The 19,320-nt window shown below is 38.9% G+C and overlaps 1 protein-coding gene across 2 annotated transcripts in view; it reads right to left on the bottom strand.

Annotated features, from left to right (window-relative positions):
- Positions 1–2,744: 2,744 nt before the first annotated feature.
- The window catches only part of LOC121942650 (zinc finger protein GLIS2-like), a 36,587-nt gene continuing 20,011 nt past the window's right edge, over positions 2,745–19,320 (bottom strand). For both annotated transcript variants that reach the window (XM_088074288.1, XM_042485914.2), the window contains 6 exons: positions 16,014–16,202; positions 14,246–14,439; positions 12,851–13,036; positions 11,345–11,478; positions 9,781–9,899; positions 2,745–6,461 (listed from right to left, as the gene is read on the bottom strand). In XM_088074288.1, the coding sequence (XP_087930414.1) occupies positions 5,788–6,461; positions 9,781–9,899; positions 11,345–11,478; positions 12,851–13,036; positions 14,246–14,439; positions 16,014–16,179 (1,473 nt within the window). In that variant the 5' untranslated portion in view covers positions 16,180–16,202 and the 3' untranslated portion in view covers positions 2,745–5,787. The remainder of the gene's footprint in view (positions 6,462–9,780; positions 9,900–11,344; positions 11,479–12,850; positions 13,037–14,245; positions 14,440–16,013; positions 16,203–19,320) is intronic.

Raw genomic sequence — 19,320 nt, 5'->3', positions numbered from 1 at the left:
TGAAATAACGGTCTCACATCCTGGTACAAACTCTCCCTAGAACAAACAGTTGCCCAGAGGCTACACTGAACTAGTTATTGTGATTATTGCACCCCTAACGCAGAGATTGTATTATTAATCATTAACAAATACCAGGGAATCAACTAGTACTAAAGGATCCATGTTGAATGTTAGTAAAGGTCAGCATGATAGCATCAGCAAACGCTCACTTGTTTATTTCCCCTACAAAAATCATGTTATTTTAACTTTGTTTCGCTCCATGTTTTTTTCATGTCATCCACGTCCCACCTGCAGTGGCTCTTTGAAAAGATTTCTGACAGATGTCTTTATATTCCTCTCTGTTTTGTTTAAGATGTTAAGTCTGATTATATATGTGTGAGTCTGTGTGCTATCTATTACTACATCATACAGCTGGCCCACTAATTATATTGATCTGTGAGCACGGTCTTTTTATTCACCCTTTTTGTCAGAGACCTGCAATACATTGGAAAACTACTGCCATTAATCTGAAGTGCTGTTTACTTTTTAAAAGAGTAATTGTAGCCTACAGGCTTCTGCAGAGCTGCGGACCTTGGTCTCACCTATCTGTGTCGTTTTCTCCAACAATGTTAATTAAATATGCATAAAATATTTTTAAAAGTTAAAAGTTTTTTTTTTTTAAAGTGTTAAAGTGTAGGGCAAATATATATGGGGTTAAATTACAAATAAATAAAATCTAAAATAAACTTGAGGTACATGGTATTGCAAATGAATTAAGTTCTTCTAACTTTGTACATAAACTAGTTGGTTACTGTATGCAAACAGTATAACCAGTGAAAGCCAACCCTAGATTCAGCTTTGTTTTGGAATGAGCTTTTGTCTGCTTAGTGTTTTGCCTCGCTATATTTGTTTTTCCGGAGCTGTGCCTTGGACTTTTGTGGCATCCTCCTGGATGTGCGCTGCTTATGTACTGACACCTGATCGCTAACTTTTTAGAATGTCCCTTCCTCACCTGTGTGCTTTTATTGGCTTGGAGCATAGACTGTATATAAAGATGGATGACGCGTTCCCACTTACCTCCACTATACTGAAGTCAAGCTAAAACATACCGGATTCGGCCATTGCCATCTTGCACTGGTTATGTCATTCAGAGCCAGAGTCTGCACAGTAGTGATGTCTGCGGTGGGGGGAGTCCCCGCCAAAACACCCTTCCAACCAATTGTGAGCAGCTCCATTGATTGCGAGCACATGGAATGACTGTTATAGCTGTCACTCTTGGTGGATAATCCCCTTTTTGTAGAATTTATTAATTCATTTAAACCAAACTTATCATTAAAACGGTCACTTGAACAAACATCAGGATGATCAGAACTACCTTTAGTGACAGAAACCATCTTTGGGAAGAATTTATTTGGAATGTATTTTGAGTTTTTAGTTTGGCCCATTGTCCCATTCACTAACATGGAGGGATGGGCTTTATGACCTATACTGCAGACAGACACCAGGGGGCGATCAAGATTGAAAAGTTACACTTTGGAGGAATTATCATGTTGTCCATTTTTATCAACAACTTGGGGCTACACATCACTGCCCAAAGGTTGCAGCTCAAAGACGTCCTGGTCACAGATATATACGAAGAAAATTAGGCAGAGGGCAGAGATTCTGCAGAAAAATACACCACGTCACACTTCTAGTGGGTCATAAGTGCTTACTTCTGTATGAGTCCAAGGAATATTTTTCAAGAAAATTCTGCATAGTATACCTTGTAACTCTTCAGCTCCATCCTGTACAACTGCAGCTTCAGTTCCCATCATACCCCCCTATACCACCCCCAGTCAGGCAGGATTTAATTTAATTTATTTAATTTATTTTTGGGGGGCTTTTATGGTCTTTACAGGACAGCTATAGCGTGAAAGCTGGAGAGAGAGAGAGAAGGGATTGCCTTGCATTAAAGGGCCAAGGGTGGATTCAATTGGTGGTGGCTGCTGCAGGGAGGACATAGCCTTTGTAAAGAAATTATGCATTATGTAACCGACTCTGGTAAACCTTTGACTGTAATATCATCACAATGATACGTTTACTCCCCTGTCAGTACTTTGACACACACATTGTATACAACTCATCAGATAACTAAAGTTAGAGTACCTGAACCTTTTTTACTGTCTCTCTCCCTGGAGCTATAATGAAAAACTCCACTGTTTTATTTTCCTTTTTAAAGAAATACAATGACATTTTGGTAAAAATATGTTTATTGAGTCTATTCTCTGATCCCATAATAACGTGATATAACTAAACTTAAATTAGTTCAAAGTAGTATGAATTCAGGTATTACAACACTCAAAATGTGTCTTCAGTTTTGAAAAAAGTGAAACCAGCTGAGTTAGGTTAACAGAGTTTGAGGTAACAAGTTCAATATGCTTAGGATAAGTTGATTCAACCGTTCACTCAGTCAAAAGTTCCAGTTTTCTTCAAAGTAAAAAATAAAATCCTTGGACAACTTGAACTTTCATAAAATGCATGCTGAAATAATAGTGAGAGCGAAACTCTAAATACTTTTTTCTAAGTTATTGTGAATCTTTCTATTTTCTCTGTTTTATTTTTAATTTTGCTTGTTTTTATAAGTTTATCTTTCCACTTAAATCAGTTATTCAGTTTTTTCACGCAATTAAAATAAAATAAATAAATTTTAAAAAACAACAAACATGTAAAGCAGTTTTAGACAGACAAACCATGGGACTGACATCAGAACACAACCAATGAGAGACTTTTTTTTCTTTTTTTTTAAGTTTGTGTTTATTGACATTGAGTCATTGTCATAGTCATCAACACTGGTGATGTCCTTGAAGTGTTGCAGTGGCCCTGATGTACAAATCACATCTGTTGTCACATTGTTAAATTTCAGTTTTCTAAAATGAAATGAAAAGTACATTTATACACTTTACATTTGTGTAAATATTTTTCATATATTGTGTGATACATTTCGGATGAAACACAAGGCACTTGGACACCATTGAAATACTGATTAGGATCAATCAATGTGCAAACAAGGATACGAGATAAATCAACACAGATACTGGCCACGTGGCCATTGTCAAACACTTTCCCCTCAAACATACTCGAGGCAGCTTTTTAAACCACTGGTTTCTTCTTGTGTACCTTTTAGTAAAGCAAATGTGTATTCATTATTGCATAATACACACCTTTGTCTATCTTGTTCCCGCTTGAATGTTTTCCTCAGTTGGTCTTGTCTAAAAGGCAGGGCAGATCCGGTCTAGATCGTTGTCTTGGAATGATTAATAGAGCAAAGAATGAGCTAAAATAAACTGCAAGAAAAGGAGTTAACCTCAAACCTACATTCAGTTGCGTCAACACAGTTTATTTCTTTCTTCTTGCGACTTGAAAAAATCACATGGTCAGGCAGATAGTTTTGTGTGGATTATAATCTTTTGTCACACATCGTAGTGTCGGAAACATCAGGGTCTCTGAAACAAACCATAAAGCAGCTGACGGCCACACTGAGATCACTTTACGACTCGTCAATCAGTGAGATTACTGCGTCATTGATAAAAATATGTGGTACAGTTTTCGTCAAGGGAGCTAATTATCATTTTCTTTGCTCTGGGCTTGAAAATGAAGCAGGTGCATGTGTTGCACACGCCAACTAATTACCAGTACATGATTAAATCCACAGGAACCTTCTTTAAATTACACGACTGATTCAGACAACATATCGCCTTAAAGGTCCAGTGTGTAGGATTTGGAGGGATATATTGGCAAAATTGTTATATAATATAATAAAATAAGTATGTTTTCTTTGGTGTATAATCACACGTAAATATGAATTGTTGTGTTTTGTTACCTTAGAATGAGACATTTCAATCTACATTGGGAGCAGGTCCTCGTCTATGGAGTCTGCCATGTTGCACTGCCATATTTCTACAGGGGCCCAGAACGGACAAACCAAACACTGGCTCTAGATACGGCCATTTCTGTACTTGGGTTATCATGTCAGCCACTGTAGTTAGCAGCCCCTCCATGACAGTCATCATGGGAAAAACATTTTTTTTTTTTTTTTACATGAGACTTAATTTGGTGTATTTACCACTTTAAATCATAGATCAGATCTTTAAATCATAATCATTCAGATCCTGCTAAAAACATCCCGGATCTTAAGTTATCAGAGAAAAAAGTTGAGCACATATCAGTTAGCATTAGCTAGGCTCACAGTCTGTCTACAACATGTCAAACTGCACTGGAGAAACAGTAATTTGTAAAAAGAAACTGCTGTCTTTAGTGTTTTTGCTGGCTCTCTTTACTTGCTCCATTTATTTTGGAGAGGAAGAGACCTCTGTGACTAATTCAGCTCCCGTTTAAAACTTCCCGTTTAATGAAAACTGAAATAATTCCAACCGGGAAAAGTTTCAGCTGGTTGCTATCTCCAGTTCTCACCACTAGATGCCACTAAATCCCCCTAAATCTTACAAACTGCTCCTTTAAGCCAGTTTTGTATCACGACCACCATGTAAATTCTTCTTAAACACATACTTACTTTGTAAATAGTTGTGTTAAAATAACCACAAAAATATGCTTTTAATATCTGCCATCATTTTACGAGAATTTGAGACTTTTTTTTTGATGGATACCTTGTCTGGAAATTTAACCCCTTAATTGCACGGATTCTTAACCTTGCCTGAAAAAAGACATATAAATGGATGTAACATTGCTGAAGTCTACAAGCCGTATTTCTTGATGTTACATTCAATTATTGTGTATGGACTGTATTTCTCGTTGCTCCCCACAATTCTGCTTTTCCCCAAATTTACTTGGGAGTAACATGTTGTCCGTGGCAGCAGTCAGTGGGAATTGTCAAACATAAAAACTACAAAATGGTTAGTGCATTTTTTTTCATTACCTGGATCAGTGAATCTAATACAGGTGATTGTCCATTGTAAAATGTTTTTGTTTTTTGACCCTGAGGTCAAGATTAACAGGAAGCGATGGATGAATCAGAGAATATTAAAGGGCCAGTTCACTTAAATTGTACTTATTTTCTTTTTTATGTCAAATCAAGCCATGCAAACAGAAATATCCACCTCTAAAACATCTGATATGTTCAGTATAGATTTTGATTTTGGGACACTCAAAACACTGCAACTGGACACATATATGATGTTCATCATGTCTGTACAAAATGACTGACTTCCATTGCTACCGCTGCAGAGCCCTGATTGAAATTTCAATTTAATTAACGTGATCAAGTGATGTGTGTGATTTATCCAAAATAATAGGGACAAGCAATAGGGACTTTGTTTGAGGAAAGAAAAGTTACTGTTGAATCTTGAAACATTCTTTTTAATGCTGTTTTTGCCAGAATCTAAGAAAAATATCTCAAAATATCAGCAGATGAAAACTGATTTGCATGGCCATATATCACAAGGAGCACGTTTTAAATTTTTCTTAATCACTCGGGTGAACTGACCCTTTAAATTTAAGACTTTTGCAACCCAACACGCAACCAAGCAAGGTCTTGTGTAGGTTTTGTACACTCAACACAAAGATTTGTGTCCTTTTCAGTCTGTCTTCAGTTGTTTTCACGGCTGGAATGACTGAAGTGCTTTTTATGGCTCTGCAGGTGATAGTGACCTTTGATCCCTCACACACACACACACACACACACACATATACACCGACACACTCATTCATCACACACGTGCATGCATGCCTGTGAACAGACACACACCCATGCAACCATGGACACAGAAAAACAAACACATGCTCCCTGTCTCTGTGTGTTGCCGAGTGCACTTCCTAGCTGACAACAGCTGGTTTGAGGAGGAGGGCCCTCGGGGGGACCACCACCCAGGACAAAGGGTCACTCCGTCTGTGCCCCACACCTGCGGACAGGTTCAGCACCTCCCCCTCCTCTACGTCCTCCTCTTCCTCATCGCCTTCTGTCGCCTTCCCCGCCATCCGTCCCAGACCTCCGAGAGCTCCCAGCCCCAACATTGATGCAGCTGAGAGACCAAAGTGTAGCAGAGGAGAATCTGAGAGCCCGAGAGGCCCCAAGCTGCTCCCGCCACCCATGGAAAAGAGTGGCGCCCTGTGGTGGCCCAGAGCTCTGGCGTGGCAGAAAGCAGAGAGAGGCAAAGAGGTCCCCAGGCCCCCGAGAAGAGCTGCAGCGGCTCCAGGGATGAGAATGTGGGCCCCGCCTACAGGTGGCTGTTCAGCGGCACTATGTTGCCCGGGGATACCAGGCCCCGCCCCCAGCCTGCTTGGAGCGCCTTGCTCCTGGGCAACAAAGTGCCCATGAGCCTTGATGTGTTTGCGTAGCGAGCTGGGATCTGTGTAGCGCTTCAGGCAGCCTGCCATCTTGCAGTAGTAGGGCTTGTCGACGTAGTGGGTGCGGGTGTGTTTGAAGCGGTCGCTGGAGTTGGAGTAACGTTTGCTGCAGCCTTCATAAGGGCAGATGTAGGGTTTTTCTCCTAGAGTGGAAAGAAAGAGGAGATAAGGACATAAGAAAAGACAGAGAGAGGGACACTGGATAAAGAACTTGCAGTATGACTACAAACAAAGTCAGAGAAGACTGGTGTGAAAAGGTGTCACTGCCAGAGCCATAGAAAGCAATGTTCAGCTTTAAAATGCTGCCACACTATGTGAACTCATTTTGTCTTTGAATTCATGATGCCCTGTTTAGGCTCACACAGTTAGCTGAAAAAATATTGGAATCACTTTATGGCCAAGTGCAATATCCAAAATACAAGAGCTGCAACTTTTTGATAAATGGAAAATGTGTTACAATATACCGCAATAAATAAAGCAGAGAAGCCCCAGCCTGCAAATCATACCCCAGACATAAGGGAACATGTTTGTTTGGCACGGACCCAAAAATCCCATCAGCCTTTTTTATATTATTTTCAGTGAAATGAAATGCAAAAATTACAATTCTCACTAAAATCACAACTAATATTGCAGCATAATTGCACAATTATTTTTTATTTGTTTATTTGCATGTCATGCAACCCTAACTCTACTCCAACTGAATTGTACTGACATGGTGACCAACACATGAATCTCTCATTTGTAAACTGTCTATGCAGCAGGAATTTATTTCACCAGGATAAAATGGGTCTTACTAACTTTTTTTTTTTTTTTTTTTTTGGTGTAAACCTTTAAAAACCTTTTTAAAAAGTTAGTTACTGATTCTGGAAGATTTCTCCTGTGTCACCATGTACTTTAATGTGGTGTATCAGCAATTTTGTAACACACTTCAATAAAGTTAACGATTAAAGAAAAAAGGATTTTAGAAAAAGGCAGGGTATGATTATTTTAATGGTAAAAATCAGTCCAGCCGATGCTGAGTTAACTTTTCATGCCACATCAGACTCTGGCATCCTACACATCCCATAATGCAACCTGAAAGGATATTTTTGTTGAAACTTCCTAAAATCTGTTTGTAACATAGGCTTTATGTTACAAAATGTGATGTCCTCACACCTAATATATCTGTGTGACTTTATTAAAGGTTATCTTCTCAGATGTGGAAACACTTCAGAGCCACAGATGACACTTCTCTCACAGCAAAGTAGCAAACTGATCTTAATGTGTAAAATCTTAATGAGGGACCCCAACAAATTGTCATCACAAGTCGTCACTTATCACTGCTTAAGTCGCGGATCTCTGCATAATGGTTGCAGTGATCCTATCGCAACTTTTTTTCACTATAAAAATAAAAGAGAATGCCAGTGTAACAAGAACATACCAAGCTACATTTTTGACAGAAAAAATGGGAATTTTCCATTACATATGGGCTTTCATAACGTTATTATCCTCTCTGTGTGTGTCGTGACAGTTCTTGTTACAAGCAGGCAGGAATAACAGGTAACAGGAGATGGCTTTAAAACCTTACGCATTGTTACCGACAAGGGACTAACAAAGATGCAACAGAGCCAAAGACACTGTGATATATGAGATCGGTCAGCATGGTAGCATTTCACAAGCCCTTCCTACTATTATGAAGTTAGCCCACTGAGTAAAAAGCCTATTTGCACAAGCTGTGTGTAAAGATACGTCAAGCACGGGTGTGGAAAGATTTGCTTATCATCAGGAGCTTTGGATTGATTCAAGACTCGTACATCCTGTTCATGTTACGATGAATGCCACATGAAGACCATTCTTGTTGAAGGACAGGCAAATGCTGGAAAAAAAGTTGGCTGAGTCAGGTTTTCAAGGATTCTGTTAATATGCGTTTTTGTTGTCATCAGATGTCTGCTGGTAAGCAGAGTGTAACGTTGACAATGTTGAAACGACAACAAGTGAAGGATTAGCATTTGCTAAGACGTCAATGATTACTCAGTTTCGAGGAAGCTGCTTTTTGACAAAGCAAGCTGCTGTTTGTGGGAATCCCCCTGCTCAGGAACCGCAGGTTGCACACTTCTGTCCTCTGTGTTTGATTTTACAGCACATGATATATGACTGATGGCAAATGCTGATATTGTGCACCACAAATTAATGCATGTGTGGGAAACCCTGCAAGCTGGTGTGTTTTGCAAAAGTTCCAAAAACAACTTCAACTGGCCATCTTCACTGTCTTAAGAACATTATTTCAGAGACTTGGTGGCAATTTGTTGTTTTAAGAAGTATATTACTTTGGAAGATTTTGATTTGTGACACAGGATGTTGTGTTTATTTAAAGGTCAACTAAAGTTTTCATTTTCTTGTTTCACAGAGCACTCCTATTTAAGTTTCTTACATTTTAATTTTTAGTTTAGTTTTATTTGCACATACTGGTGAATCCATTAGCTAATCATTCTGCCAGTTTTGAGTTTGAGCCCAGTCATCTGTCTAACCTTGTCTTCTTTTAAGATGCTGAAACAAGACTGTGAACAAAGTGGACTGTCTCCCATCCCAGCAGCAGAAAACTTACAATATCTTAGGTGCATCATTAAAGCTGAATATGAGAATAAAAGATGTGTAAACACATGTGATTATAAAAGTTCTTTTCAGTCTCAGTATTCAGTTTGTTTCATGCCCTTCTCATTTCAACATATTTGACTTCCCTCTGCAGTTTGAAGGAGAAACAGACTTTATTAAGTTGTGCAGAAAGTAGATAGGTCTCTGGCTCGAGCTTGTTTTGGAATAAGAACATGATAACGAAGTCGGGCAAAAGTCTCTGGTTTTGTCATGAAGTGTCCCACAGTAAAAACACAGCTTCAACTCTGTGGTCCACGTGGCCCTTCAAGGACTTTGATAATTGATTTGCATCGCTATGTTTTATGATGAGCCATAGTGCTTTAAATGAGACGGAAAGACATAAAGAAAAGATATAAAAGAAGAGTGGTAGTAGTGTAGTGTTTTCTTTCTCTTTTTTTTTGCTCTAAAGGAAATCTATCTTTGTGAAATCTAAAAAAATAACCCTGATTATGTCAAAGTGATGTCAACAGGTTTAGCAGACTTGTTCTATTATAAACTAATTTAACCTCAGGAATATTATTTGTTACTATGATAATCCAGAAAACAGTGTTCTTGAATATCTAATTTATTTTGTTATTCTAAATGCTAAATTCTTTATTCACAAACTAAACACGAAATTCTTTAAGTCACCTCCTAGGTTTGTATTATTATCCAACTTTCTTTACCTGTATACCTAATATAGGTTTTTACTTATATCAATCTCAGTAAGATTAATTCATTGTCGGTTTTGGTCTTTTCATCGGATTTGTTGGAAATAATAAGAATATTGAATATCCCCTCACTTGCTCTTGAAAGCTGCCTGGTGGCATTTTTGTGTCATTGTGAACTCACCTGTGTGTGAGCGGGTGTGTATCTTCAGGTTCTCCAGCCGTGAGAAGCTCTTGTTACAGGTGGGACAATGGTGCGGCTTCTCGTTGGTGTGTGTGCGGATATGAATCAGCATTTTATACCTATAAAACATAAACAATCTGTTTGATGAATATGCAGACATACAGTATATCACTTTAATCTTAAAATGGTCAGTATCTTTCCGTTGACTTCTGATGTCAGTTGTGTTATGATCATCATTCAGTTTAACAACCTGCTGACCTGGAAGCAGCAGTGTTACTGTGGCTCATAGACCATGCAAATCAGGAATCTTGTGTACTTTTATGTTGCTTGTCAATTATTTGCAAGCAGCCTGGTATAATTTGCATGGGGCTCATGAAATAACACACACAAATGCCTTACAAGGTAATACAGCAGAAGTGCAGTTAAAACAAAGCTGGTGAAGCGCAGCATGTGCCCTCCAATAGCTTCTCACAGACACAGTGTGCAGTACTGTTAAGCAAACATCATTTCTTTCAGTTAATCTCCCTTTTTGCCAATAAAACTTAGCCTGCCTTTGGCAAATAAGATTTGACTTTCCCACCTGACACATGCCTCTGCAATTCAGAGAGCTGTCTGACCGCTTTATGCATCTTTTATTAGGTTATGTTGCTTTTAACACTCCTCAATAAATACAAATGAACCATAAAGTTTGTTTACAATAACTGCCAAATCGTGAATTTTTGAAATTGTTGCTGAGCATTGTAGTGGGCCTAAAAAAGACCCACTAAAATATATATTAAGGCTTTACTGACAGCGCCAAAATTAATTAACTTATAAGTTATTTGACAAAACATAATAAGTGATAACTTTGATTTAAAATAAATTTAATATGAAGATGTGCTTATTGCTTTATATTTCATATCAGCATTACTCAAATACCTTTGTATTTTTTTTAAACATTTGTTGAACAGTAGCACTTCACAGATCCCAGACTGTATCACTGAAATACCACTTCCTTATCAACCTGCACAGAGTCTGAGAGGATCAGGAAACCGTAAACTGTTGGCAATCATTTTTTTAAAAATCGCTCTTAGGGGACCTCAACTCTGGAATGGCAAACAGTGATTTACAGAATCAGCATCATCTTATAAATCCTTCTGACAACACTATTTTGTCACTTTTTTCTTACCTTGTTAAATTTGTGGCATTGTGTGTATGTGTTTTCCTTTCTGACAACATTATATAAACTCAAATGTAAATCTGTTTAAGAAAAAAATGAATCCACAATAATTAACTGACAGTAATAGTTAGCTGCTTTTGTAACTTTGATTTACAGTGGCTTTTTTTCTGAACATTTTCCAACAATACTGCAAAATACAGCTGAAAAAATAACTTTAAACTAAACACAACACATAAAAACTATATTTTTTGACCATATATTGTGGCACAGCCATTTAATAGTAACATTTACTTTGTTCAGAGGCAGCACAAACAGTCAGTACATGTGAGCCTTTAGCACACAGTAAGATGGTGCTTCTACCAGGATATTTGCATTACAGCAGTTTGTCTAACAGGCTGAACATACCTGGCATTGAAGCCCCTGCCGTTTCGAGCACAGCCCTCCCACTGGCAGCAGTACCCAGAATCCTTGTCAGGCTTCACATGGAAGTCGTTGATGTGATCAACCAAGTCCTGCAGTGAGTCGAACAGCAGGTGGCACTGCAGGATAGAGAAGCAGGCAGAGATGTACTGTATATATACTGATACACTACTCCAACTTCAATATGTTTTGGGGAACTTTATGGGTTTAGTTCGGGGGTTTTCTTTTGGTTTAAATGCTTCTGATCCATCATGGCTGAAATGTCTCTGTTTTTTTGGAAAGTTTTGCTTCAATCAAATCTTAAAGAACGTCAAGCTGATATTTTTATTTTGACGACATTTGGTTTTAATCAAATTGCAAGTCTTTTGACCAGATAGGATTATTTGTTTTCTTGACTTTTTTGAAACATTAGAGCCATTTTATCTTAAAACACTTCTGAGCTGAACTTTCTCCTGTGGCCCTGTTTCTGTCGCTGGCTTTGAAAGAGCTGCAATGAGTAAAGAATGGTCACACATAAAGTAAATTGTCCACACAAAACCTCCTAAATTCACATTTAACATGCAACAGCATGTGAATGTTTGGAATTTCCTGTTTAAATAAACATAACGTCAAAATTTCTGCACAAATTTCTCTGAGTCATACTTTGTGTCTCTCTATGCGTGACTGCTAGTCGTGATCATATTTTGCTCTTAGCACCACCTTGTGGCAAGAGTAATAGTTGCAGTCTTTTTTTTTTTTTTTTGCCCAGTCCTTTATGAGACTCTCATGTCCCTTTCCCACCAGATTAGCTCTAGGACTTGAATCGGTTCCATTTGGGAATCTTGGAAACTTTCTCATGAACCAGTTGGCATTTCCACCATTTTTGCTCTGAACTATTGTATCCAAAGATGTGTCATTAATGGAAGGTGTGGCACAACGCACAGTGGACGTAAACAGTGGTAGAAAAAAATGTGGATTGCATTGTTTACCTGCAACCTCTTGTTCTGTTAGTAGATAGATATCCAATAATTTTGCCTGAAACACAAGCATGAACCAACTATTAATGAGATCTATGTATGTTCTTTTTTTCTCAACGATTTCTTACTTTATCTCTCCATTGTTGCTGTTCGCACCTCAGGTCAAGGAAAACCAGCTATTTTTGGTTTCAGCGGGGAACCAACTATTGCGGTTCTGAACCAATTTATTTTTGATCGAAATTCTCTGGACTGTTCAAAATTAACTGCGGGAACTGGAACCAAACCTGTTCCATACAGGTGGAAAGGGTCATTACTGTAGTTATTATCTCATTACCGAAATTCAGTGCATCTTATTGACCAGGGCTGCATGTGCAGACCTGAGACCTTTAATTATATTTTGTGTGAAATCAATATAAAGCAAACCTGATGAAAGCTGTGGCTAAACACATTGTTTACACAACTTATAATTGCATCAGCTGTAGAGAATAGTGGCAAAAGCCTCTGAGTGTGTATTAATTTGTTTTTGTCTATTCACCTTCATCCAACGGCAGGCCAGCTGACCATCCAATGAGGGCTCTGGTGAAACTTGCTTCTCTCTGTTGGGACCGATGAACATGGAGGAGGGAAAGCTGTATGCTCTCGGTGGGCTCCCAATCGGCAGATAAAATGGATAACCCTGCGGTGAAGCGCCGCCCTCCAGACCTGGATGACGAGCTGCTTCCTGAAAGAGAGGAGGATGGAGAAAAAGGTAACATCAGCCGGGGAGGACAAGCTTGTTTTAGACCACCATCTTTGGTTCCGTGTTTATTAATGCATTGCGGGGTTTTGTAAAGATGGTCAGAAGTTCTGCGTGTTTAAAATTGGAAGGGAAATTCACACTGGTCTGCTAAATGAATTATTACAGACAAAAAGCCGCCGCCATCAGTTTCAAAGACATCTTTGAAGTGTGTCCGGGGGAAACACTGAGTGCTTCTCACACTCCACTTTTAATGTTTTAGACTATTTAAACTCGGTACTTTCTGAGCTAAAAGATGAAACTGGGCCATGAGGGGAGATTTGATGGTCTAACAAAGAAGCTGTGTGTTTCATGTTTTACCACTCAAGCATGGCTAGAATTTGATTTAGACAGAGTCACTGGCTGGCTGTGTGCTGCCGCGCAGACACTGCAGCAGCAAATTAGATTCGCTCCCTGGATCCCAATTCAATTCACTCCTGTTGAAGAAGAGTGGAGCACATTCAGCTACAATCTCTGCTTGGATTGTTCTGAGAAGGCCATAGGCGTGCCTTTAGATGAGATTAAATGCTGACGTGAAGATACACAACACAGAACAGTCTTCCCTTGAGCTTATGAAACTGTTTCGATTCTTATCATCGAGTTTAAAGCAGCTATGATCTTATCTTTTAGTACAGTCTAATCTTGGAACACATCAGCTGTTGGTCTGTTGGACGATGATAAACTGAGAGATTCCTTACTATGTACCAATGTGGAGGGGTTCACTCATCATTCGAGTGGCTGTCCAGGCTACAACTTTACTGTGTCAATTCACTGTCACCACTCTCATTGTGTCATTTTTGGCCACAGCAACAGCTGTTTTCATTAAAAAGATTCCAAAATCACATTGTGCACTACCTTTTAGGAACCAACCAGTGAACATAATGTAGCTTTTAGCAGCTATTTGAGAATTATTGCCGTCAGAATTTGGTAGAGACCAAAAACAGAGCTAAGACGGCAGCTATTATTCTGGCACTTTTGTTCAATGAAACACTTTTTTTAATACAAAAAAGAAAAAACATAAATCTCTAATTATCTGTGGCCCGACTGATATGATTTATAAAATCACGACACTGGATGATATTGAAAGTTGTAATGCACTGGAACCAAAGCAGACACTGTTAAATGTAGTGTCACCATGTGAATGCCTGCACTCACCCGTGAGAAGAGATGCGGCTGAGGGCTGCTGCTGCTGTGAGGAGACTCCAGGGGTGAAGAGGGGAAAGGGGAGGATGGGGAGGAAGGTGACGGGGAAAGGGAGGAGGCATGGCGGGAGGAGGGTGACATGCTGAGGTCCATGGCTGGAGGACTGAAGCAGGACCCGGGTCGTTCTTGAGGGGAGGACTGGGACTCTAGATTGTAGATTACATGTAAAATCGGCCGATGTTACATTGGTCAAACTGAAGTAAAACCTTTCCATATAATGGCTCATAAGCAGTATTAAACTCTATTTACTGTAGGTGGCCTATTTAGTTGGGTTAGCTGATAACTGAGGTTTAAATATCCAAATGTGCTGTTTGTGCACATTTGGATATTTTAAACTAATATTGTGAGGGTACATTTTGCAACCCTGACATGGTGAAGGTCTTTGAGCCCTTATTGCACTTTGTGTAAACCTCTAACCTCAGACAGGTTGGGTAAAAGCTTGTTTGATCGATATGAGGAACACTTAAAAAATTCAACATAATTGTTTAATTTCATCATATTGATTAAAATACCAAGTAATATTGCTTTTAGTGCCTTTTTCTACTCCAATCCTGCTGTTGGAAATCTTGGTGTCCATTTCACCATTTGAGAATATCATAAGGCAGGTTTACATTACTGATTCATGCAAAACTTAAGCATTATTTTCAAAATGTCAATAAAACACAATTGCAAGATGAGTGATGTTATGCAACTTCTCTCACAGTATCATTCAGAGATAGATGGCGTTGGATGTTCAAAACATTAGCAGGTTTATTCCTATTGCATCCAATGCACTGGCCGCCATTATTTCCAATCAAATGCAACGTTGGCATGTTATGGCGATAATAGAAAGGCAAGCCCCCAAGGGATTTCTGGGAGATGACAGTCCACGTTTTCAGAGGAATTGTGGCTCAAAACTTCCGGATGATCCACTCAACTTTTGAGGAGTTATGTGATGCAGTAATAGCTCTCGTAGCACCTGTGCATCATGCCTAAGAGAGCTAGCTCCTAACGACAAGCGCGTAGCCATAGCATCATGTGACCTATAAAAGCAGAAAAAGTGATTCCATTGCATTTTTATGAAATCTGGCTTTTTCGAATCGCCTGAAATACCCGCTCATGCGGGCGTAAAAACTTATTTGCAACAAATGGGAATTTTTTTTTAATTGACTTACTTCTATTAGATGTTTTTTAGATTTGCAATTTCAATTTGTACAATTTGAGGGTTAATGAGAACCTGCCTATAGACCAAAAGGGGACCACAGGAAGTACACAAATGAGAGAACAAAATAGCATTTCTAAACAACAAGACAATACACACCCAGTCGCCAATAACACCCCTTACCAAATTAAAGACTAGTTACATAATTGAGCACCTGAGCTACAAGGTATGAAGTTATACAGTCCATTCAGACCACCACAGAGGCCATGTTGTGGTTATCTTTGAGGTCATTTTGTGTCAGAGTCACGCTCTTCCTGTTATGAGCCACACTGACAAATCTGGGGACAATGTATGTCTATTTGAGGACAGCTGCCACTCATTGGATTTACTATATTAAGTTAGAGGGAAAGTGAGAACACAGAATCCAGTTATTGTTCTATTGCATTATCACAGTATAGTCTAAATCACTGCATCAGCAAAGGAATGTCGTGTGTGTCTTCGAGAGAAGGAAGAAATCATGGAGACATTTGTCGATATGTCAGCTGATACTGTGCTTCAGTTTACCTGGTTAACTCTTACCTGGGGAAGATGGTGGAGACGGAAAGGTTGTGCATAGCAGGCGTGGTCGTGTGGCGCTAAGAGGGGCGCAGATAGAGGAAGAACAAGTCCTCTTTCCTAATCTGACTGGACTGTTTGTCCGTCCTGAGGGAAGCTTCAAGTCAAGCGGCTCGTCCAATGACAGCATGGCTGCTGGTTTCTCCTGCCAACCTGTGGAGAGAGAAGCATAAATGACTATCAATATCTATTTTCAATCAAATGTTCAGTGTGTCACAAAATAAATTGTTCTTGTTATGGGTACCTATGTTATTTTCAGAGCTTTGCTACAGTTTTGCATTAAATTCCTTAAGGTAGTATGTTGATACGCTTCTGCTTTGCAAAACATTTTAATCTAGCTTCTGGTGTGTTTTTAAAAGTGTCAGTGATTTGTCTTTTTATATATATTTTTTGAAGTTGTGTTGTAACCATAGACTGTATATCAAGATGGGCAACATGACAGTTCCACCAAAGTGTAGCTTTTCAATCACTCGCCCCCTGGTGTCTGGCTGCAGTATAGGTCATAGAGCCTGCTCCCTCTATGTTAGAGAATGGGACATAGGCCAAACTAAAAACTCAAAGTACACACCCTGTTGTCTGTTCAAGTGATCGTTTTTAAGATAAATTCAGCATTAATGAGTTATTCACTTCTACACAAGGGGATTTTTATTGTCAGCTGTGTCAGACAATCAATGCGCTTGCATTCAATGGATCTGCTTGCGACTGGTCAGACAGGTGTTTTGACGGAAACTCCCCCACCGCAGATATCACTACTGTGTAGACTCCGGCTCCGAATTATGTCACCATTGCAAGATGGTAGTGGCCATATCTGGGATGTTTTAGCTTCACTTAGGCATAGCAGGGGTAAATGGGGACACGTTGTCCATCTTTAAATACAGTCTATGACTGTAACGAATGTGCTTTTTGGCCAGTTGGCAGCTGCACAACAAGCTGCAAACACAACATTGACATGTATTCACCCTAACCCTAACCCCAACTTTAAAATGAGCTTTGTGTTATAAATTATCCTGTCATATGTTTTCCTATAATCCTAACAAATCTTAATACCCGTTTTATTAGTTTTTAAAGCATGCATTGAACTGGTATGTGTGAAAAACCGATGCTAAACTAATGCTAACCAGAAAAAAAAACAAAGTTGCTTTGCTTTGTTTGTTTTGATTAGTGCACTAATTAATGACACATTTACAATTACAATTACAATGTTTACATTACAGTTACATAAATTCACATGCCCCTTGTCTCTCTAACAGGGATCCACAGGTCTCTTATCAGTGTTAACTGCCACAGGAAGTCCCTCCCTGCCTTCACAGTGAAATGATACAAGTCTGATGCATCGGTCAAAGTACGTCATCTACCTACAGAGCACTGACCAATCAGGTAAGTACATTTATATTTGCACCAATCTGCCATTGACATTAGTGCAAAGCAGAGATCTGAAGTGATGACAAAACTGTGTGACTGTGAGGAAAACACTTGTTAACATACAACTGCATTCAAATCATCTCCGTAAAAATAAATGTCTTTTGTTTTAGAGACAGCTGAATCATTTCAGTTGTGTGCTGTATTAAAAATAAGTTTGGCCTTTCAATTATTGTGAAATAGTTCAAGCAACTACAGTCACAGCTACAGACACATCTTATTAAATCATAATTTAAATTATGTGGCTTGTAGACAAAATAAGCCACATGCAGCTGCTGTAGAGTGTGTGGCAAATACAGCATAAATAACTAAAAATGACATCAGCTGACAGTACACACATTTCATTGGACCAGGAATAACAGCATATTAAAAAGACCATGGCAGTTAGGACCTAAAGGCAAGGTGACACAAATATGCAATTTATTCATATGACTAAAGGAGGTAATCATAATTGAACTTAAGTCTGCAGTAGTCCCAAACAAAATAGTGAAATTGTTCAAGCTAAAACACACTTACATAAATAAGTATAATAAACTTAAAGAATGAAAGCAAAATTCAATCTGTACAGTTAATAAGGATACATTGTTTAGTAAGCTCTATAAACAAATATCTGCATATGTTTTACACATGTATAGGCAACAGTACAAAATTTTGGTATCAGAAGTGGCTTGGTTTCCATTGTAGTCCTGTGTATGGGGTTTCCCATGAGCATGCATACATCAACACGGCTCCCACACTGGGAGCTAAAGGCTACAGGCTAGAACAAGGCTAAAAGCATGGTGCCAGTGATGTTTTCAAAACAACTTGGCATGTCTGGGCTTCAGGACAATAGGATTTCTTTGAATGAGCAACATTTTGTAGTTTTATTATGTTTTTTTTTTAAACGTTTGAATCCTGGTCACCATGTGCTTCAATTGTTTGTGAGATGAGTGCAACGCCTGTTCCACGTGACCCTCTGGCAGTGTTCTGTGGATTATGAAACTTCACCCCACTTTTCATCTGCATGAGGGTGAATAGATGATGACTGAACTGAAGAAATCCTACTTCAGTAAGTTACAGTAGACAGATATGACTACTAGTTGTTTCAAGGCCAAAAACCATCGTCTCTGCAGGCTCTACAAGACATTCCACAAGATGCTTCACAATAGGAAATGCACAGTTGTCAATAATAAAAATAATAATTGCTTGATTCCATTTGTCTGCCTCACTTACAGAGTCCTGCTATTGTGCATGCTGGCTCATTGTCACACCGTCATGGTTTACTGGGACACTTAAATAGAACAGAGCTATCATTAATCTTATTAGTAACATCTGTGCTTTCCCCAAAATAACCAATATTAAAAATTCAATCATGGTTTATCAAATGTGCATGTTTTACATTTACATTGAAGCAAAAAGTTTTAAAAGTTTGTTTAAATAGGAAAGAAGCTTAAAATCATTTTTCCGTGCATGATATTTTTTTCGAAAATGACCATATTTGAAGTCAAAGTACTCTTAAACTCCTGACATTTGAAACAATGGCCTTGAGGTGCTGTTCTGTCCTAGTTTATGCATTCTGAGACCATTCAGTGAATTTGAGAGTGATAGCAGGGTCCTGTCCTGTGTTGTGAGTTTTAGTTGTTGCTCAGATCCTGGGGGAAAAACCTCTGCGAAGCATTATGATGTGGGTTTGTTACTGCTATCCTCTACATTTCTGTGGTCGGCCTTCACTGAGGGACTTAACCAGATTTTTCAGAGGTTTTCCACCCATCGTGGTATGATACTCTGGGTGAAGCATGAGACAAAAAGCCACCCTGGTCCATGACTCAACTCGTAAGTTCTTGTTAGACCAGATGACTCAGGATCCAGATAT

The sequence above is a fragment of the Plectropomus leopardus genome, chromosome 3 (assembly GCF_026936395.1).
Source record: "Plectropomus leopardus strain MGB_pleo_1.0 chromosome 3, ASM2693639v1, whole genome shotgun sequence".
Classification (NCBI taxonomy): domain Eukaryota; kingdom Metazoa; phylum Chordata; class Actinopteri; order Perciformes; family Serranidae; genus Plectropomus; species Plectropomus leopardus.
This window is presented reverse-complemented; position numbering and strand designations above follow the sequence as displayed.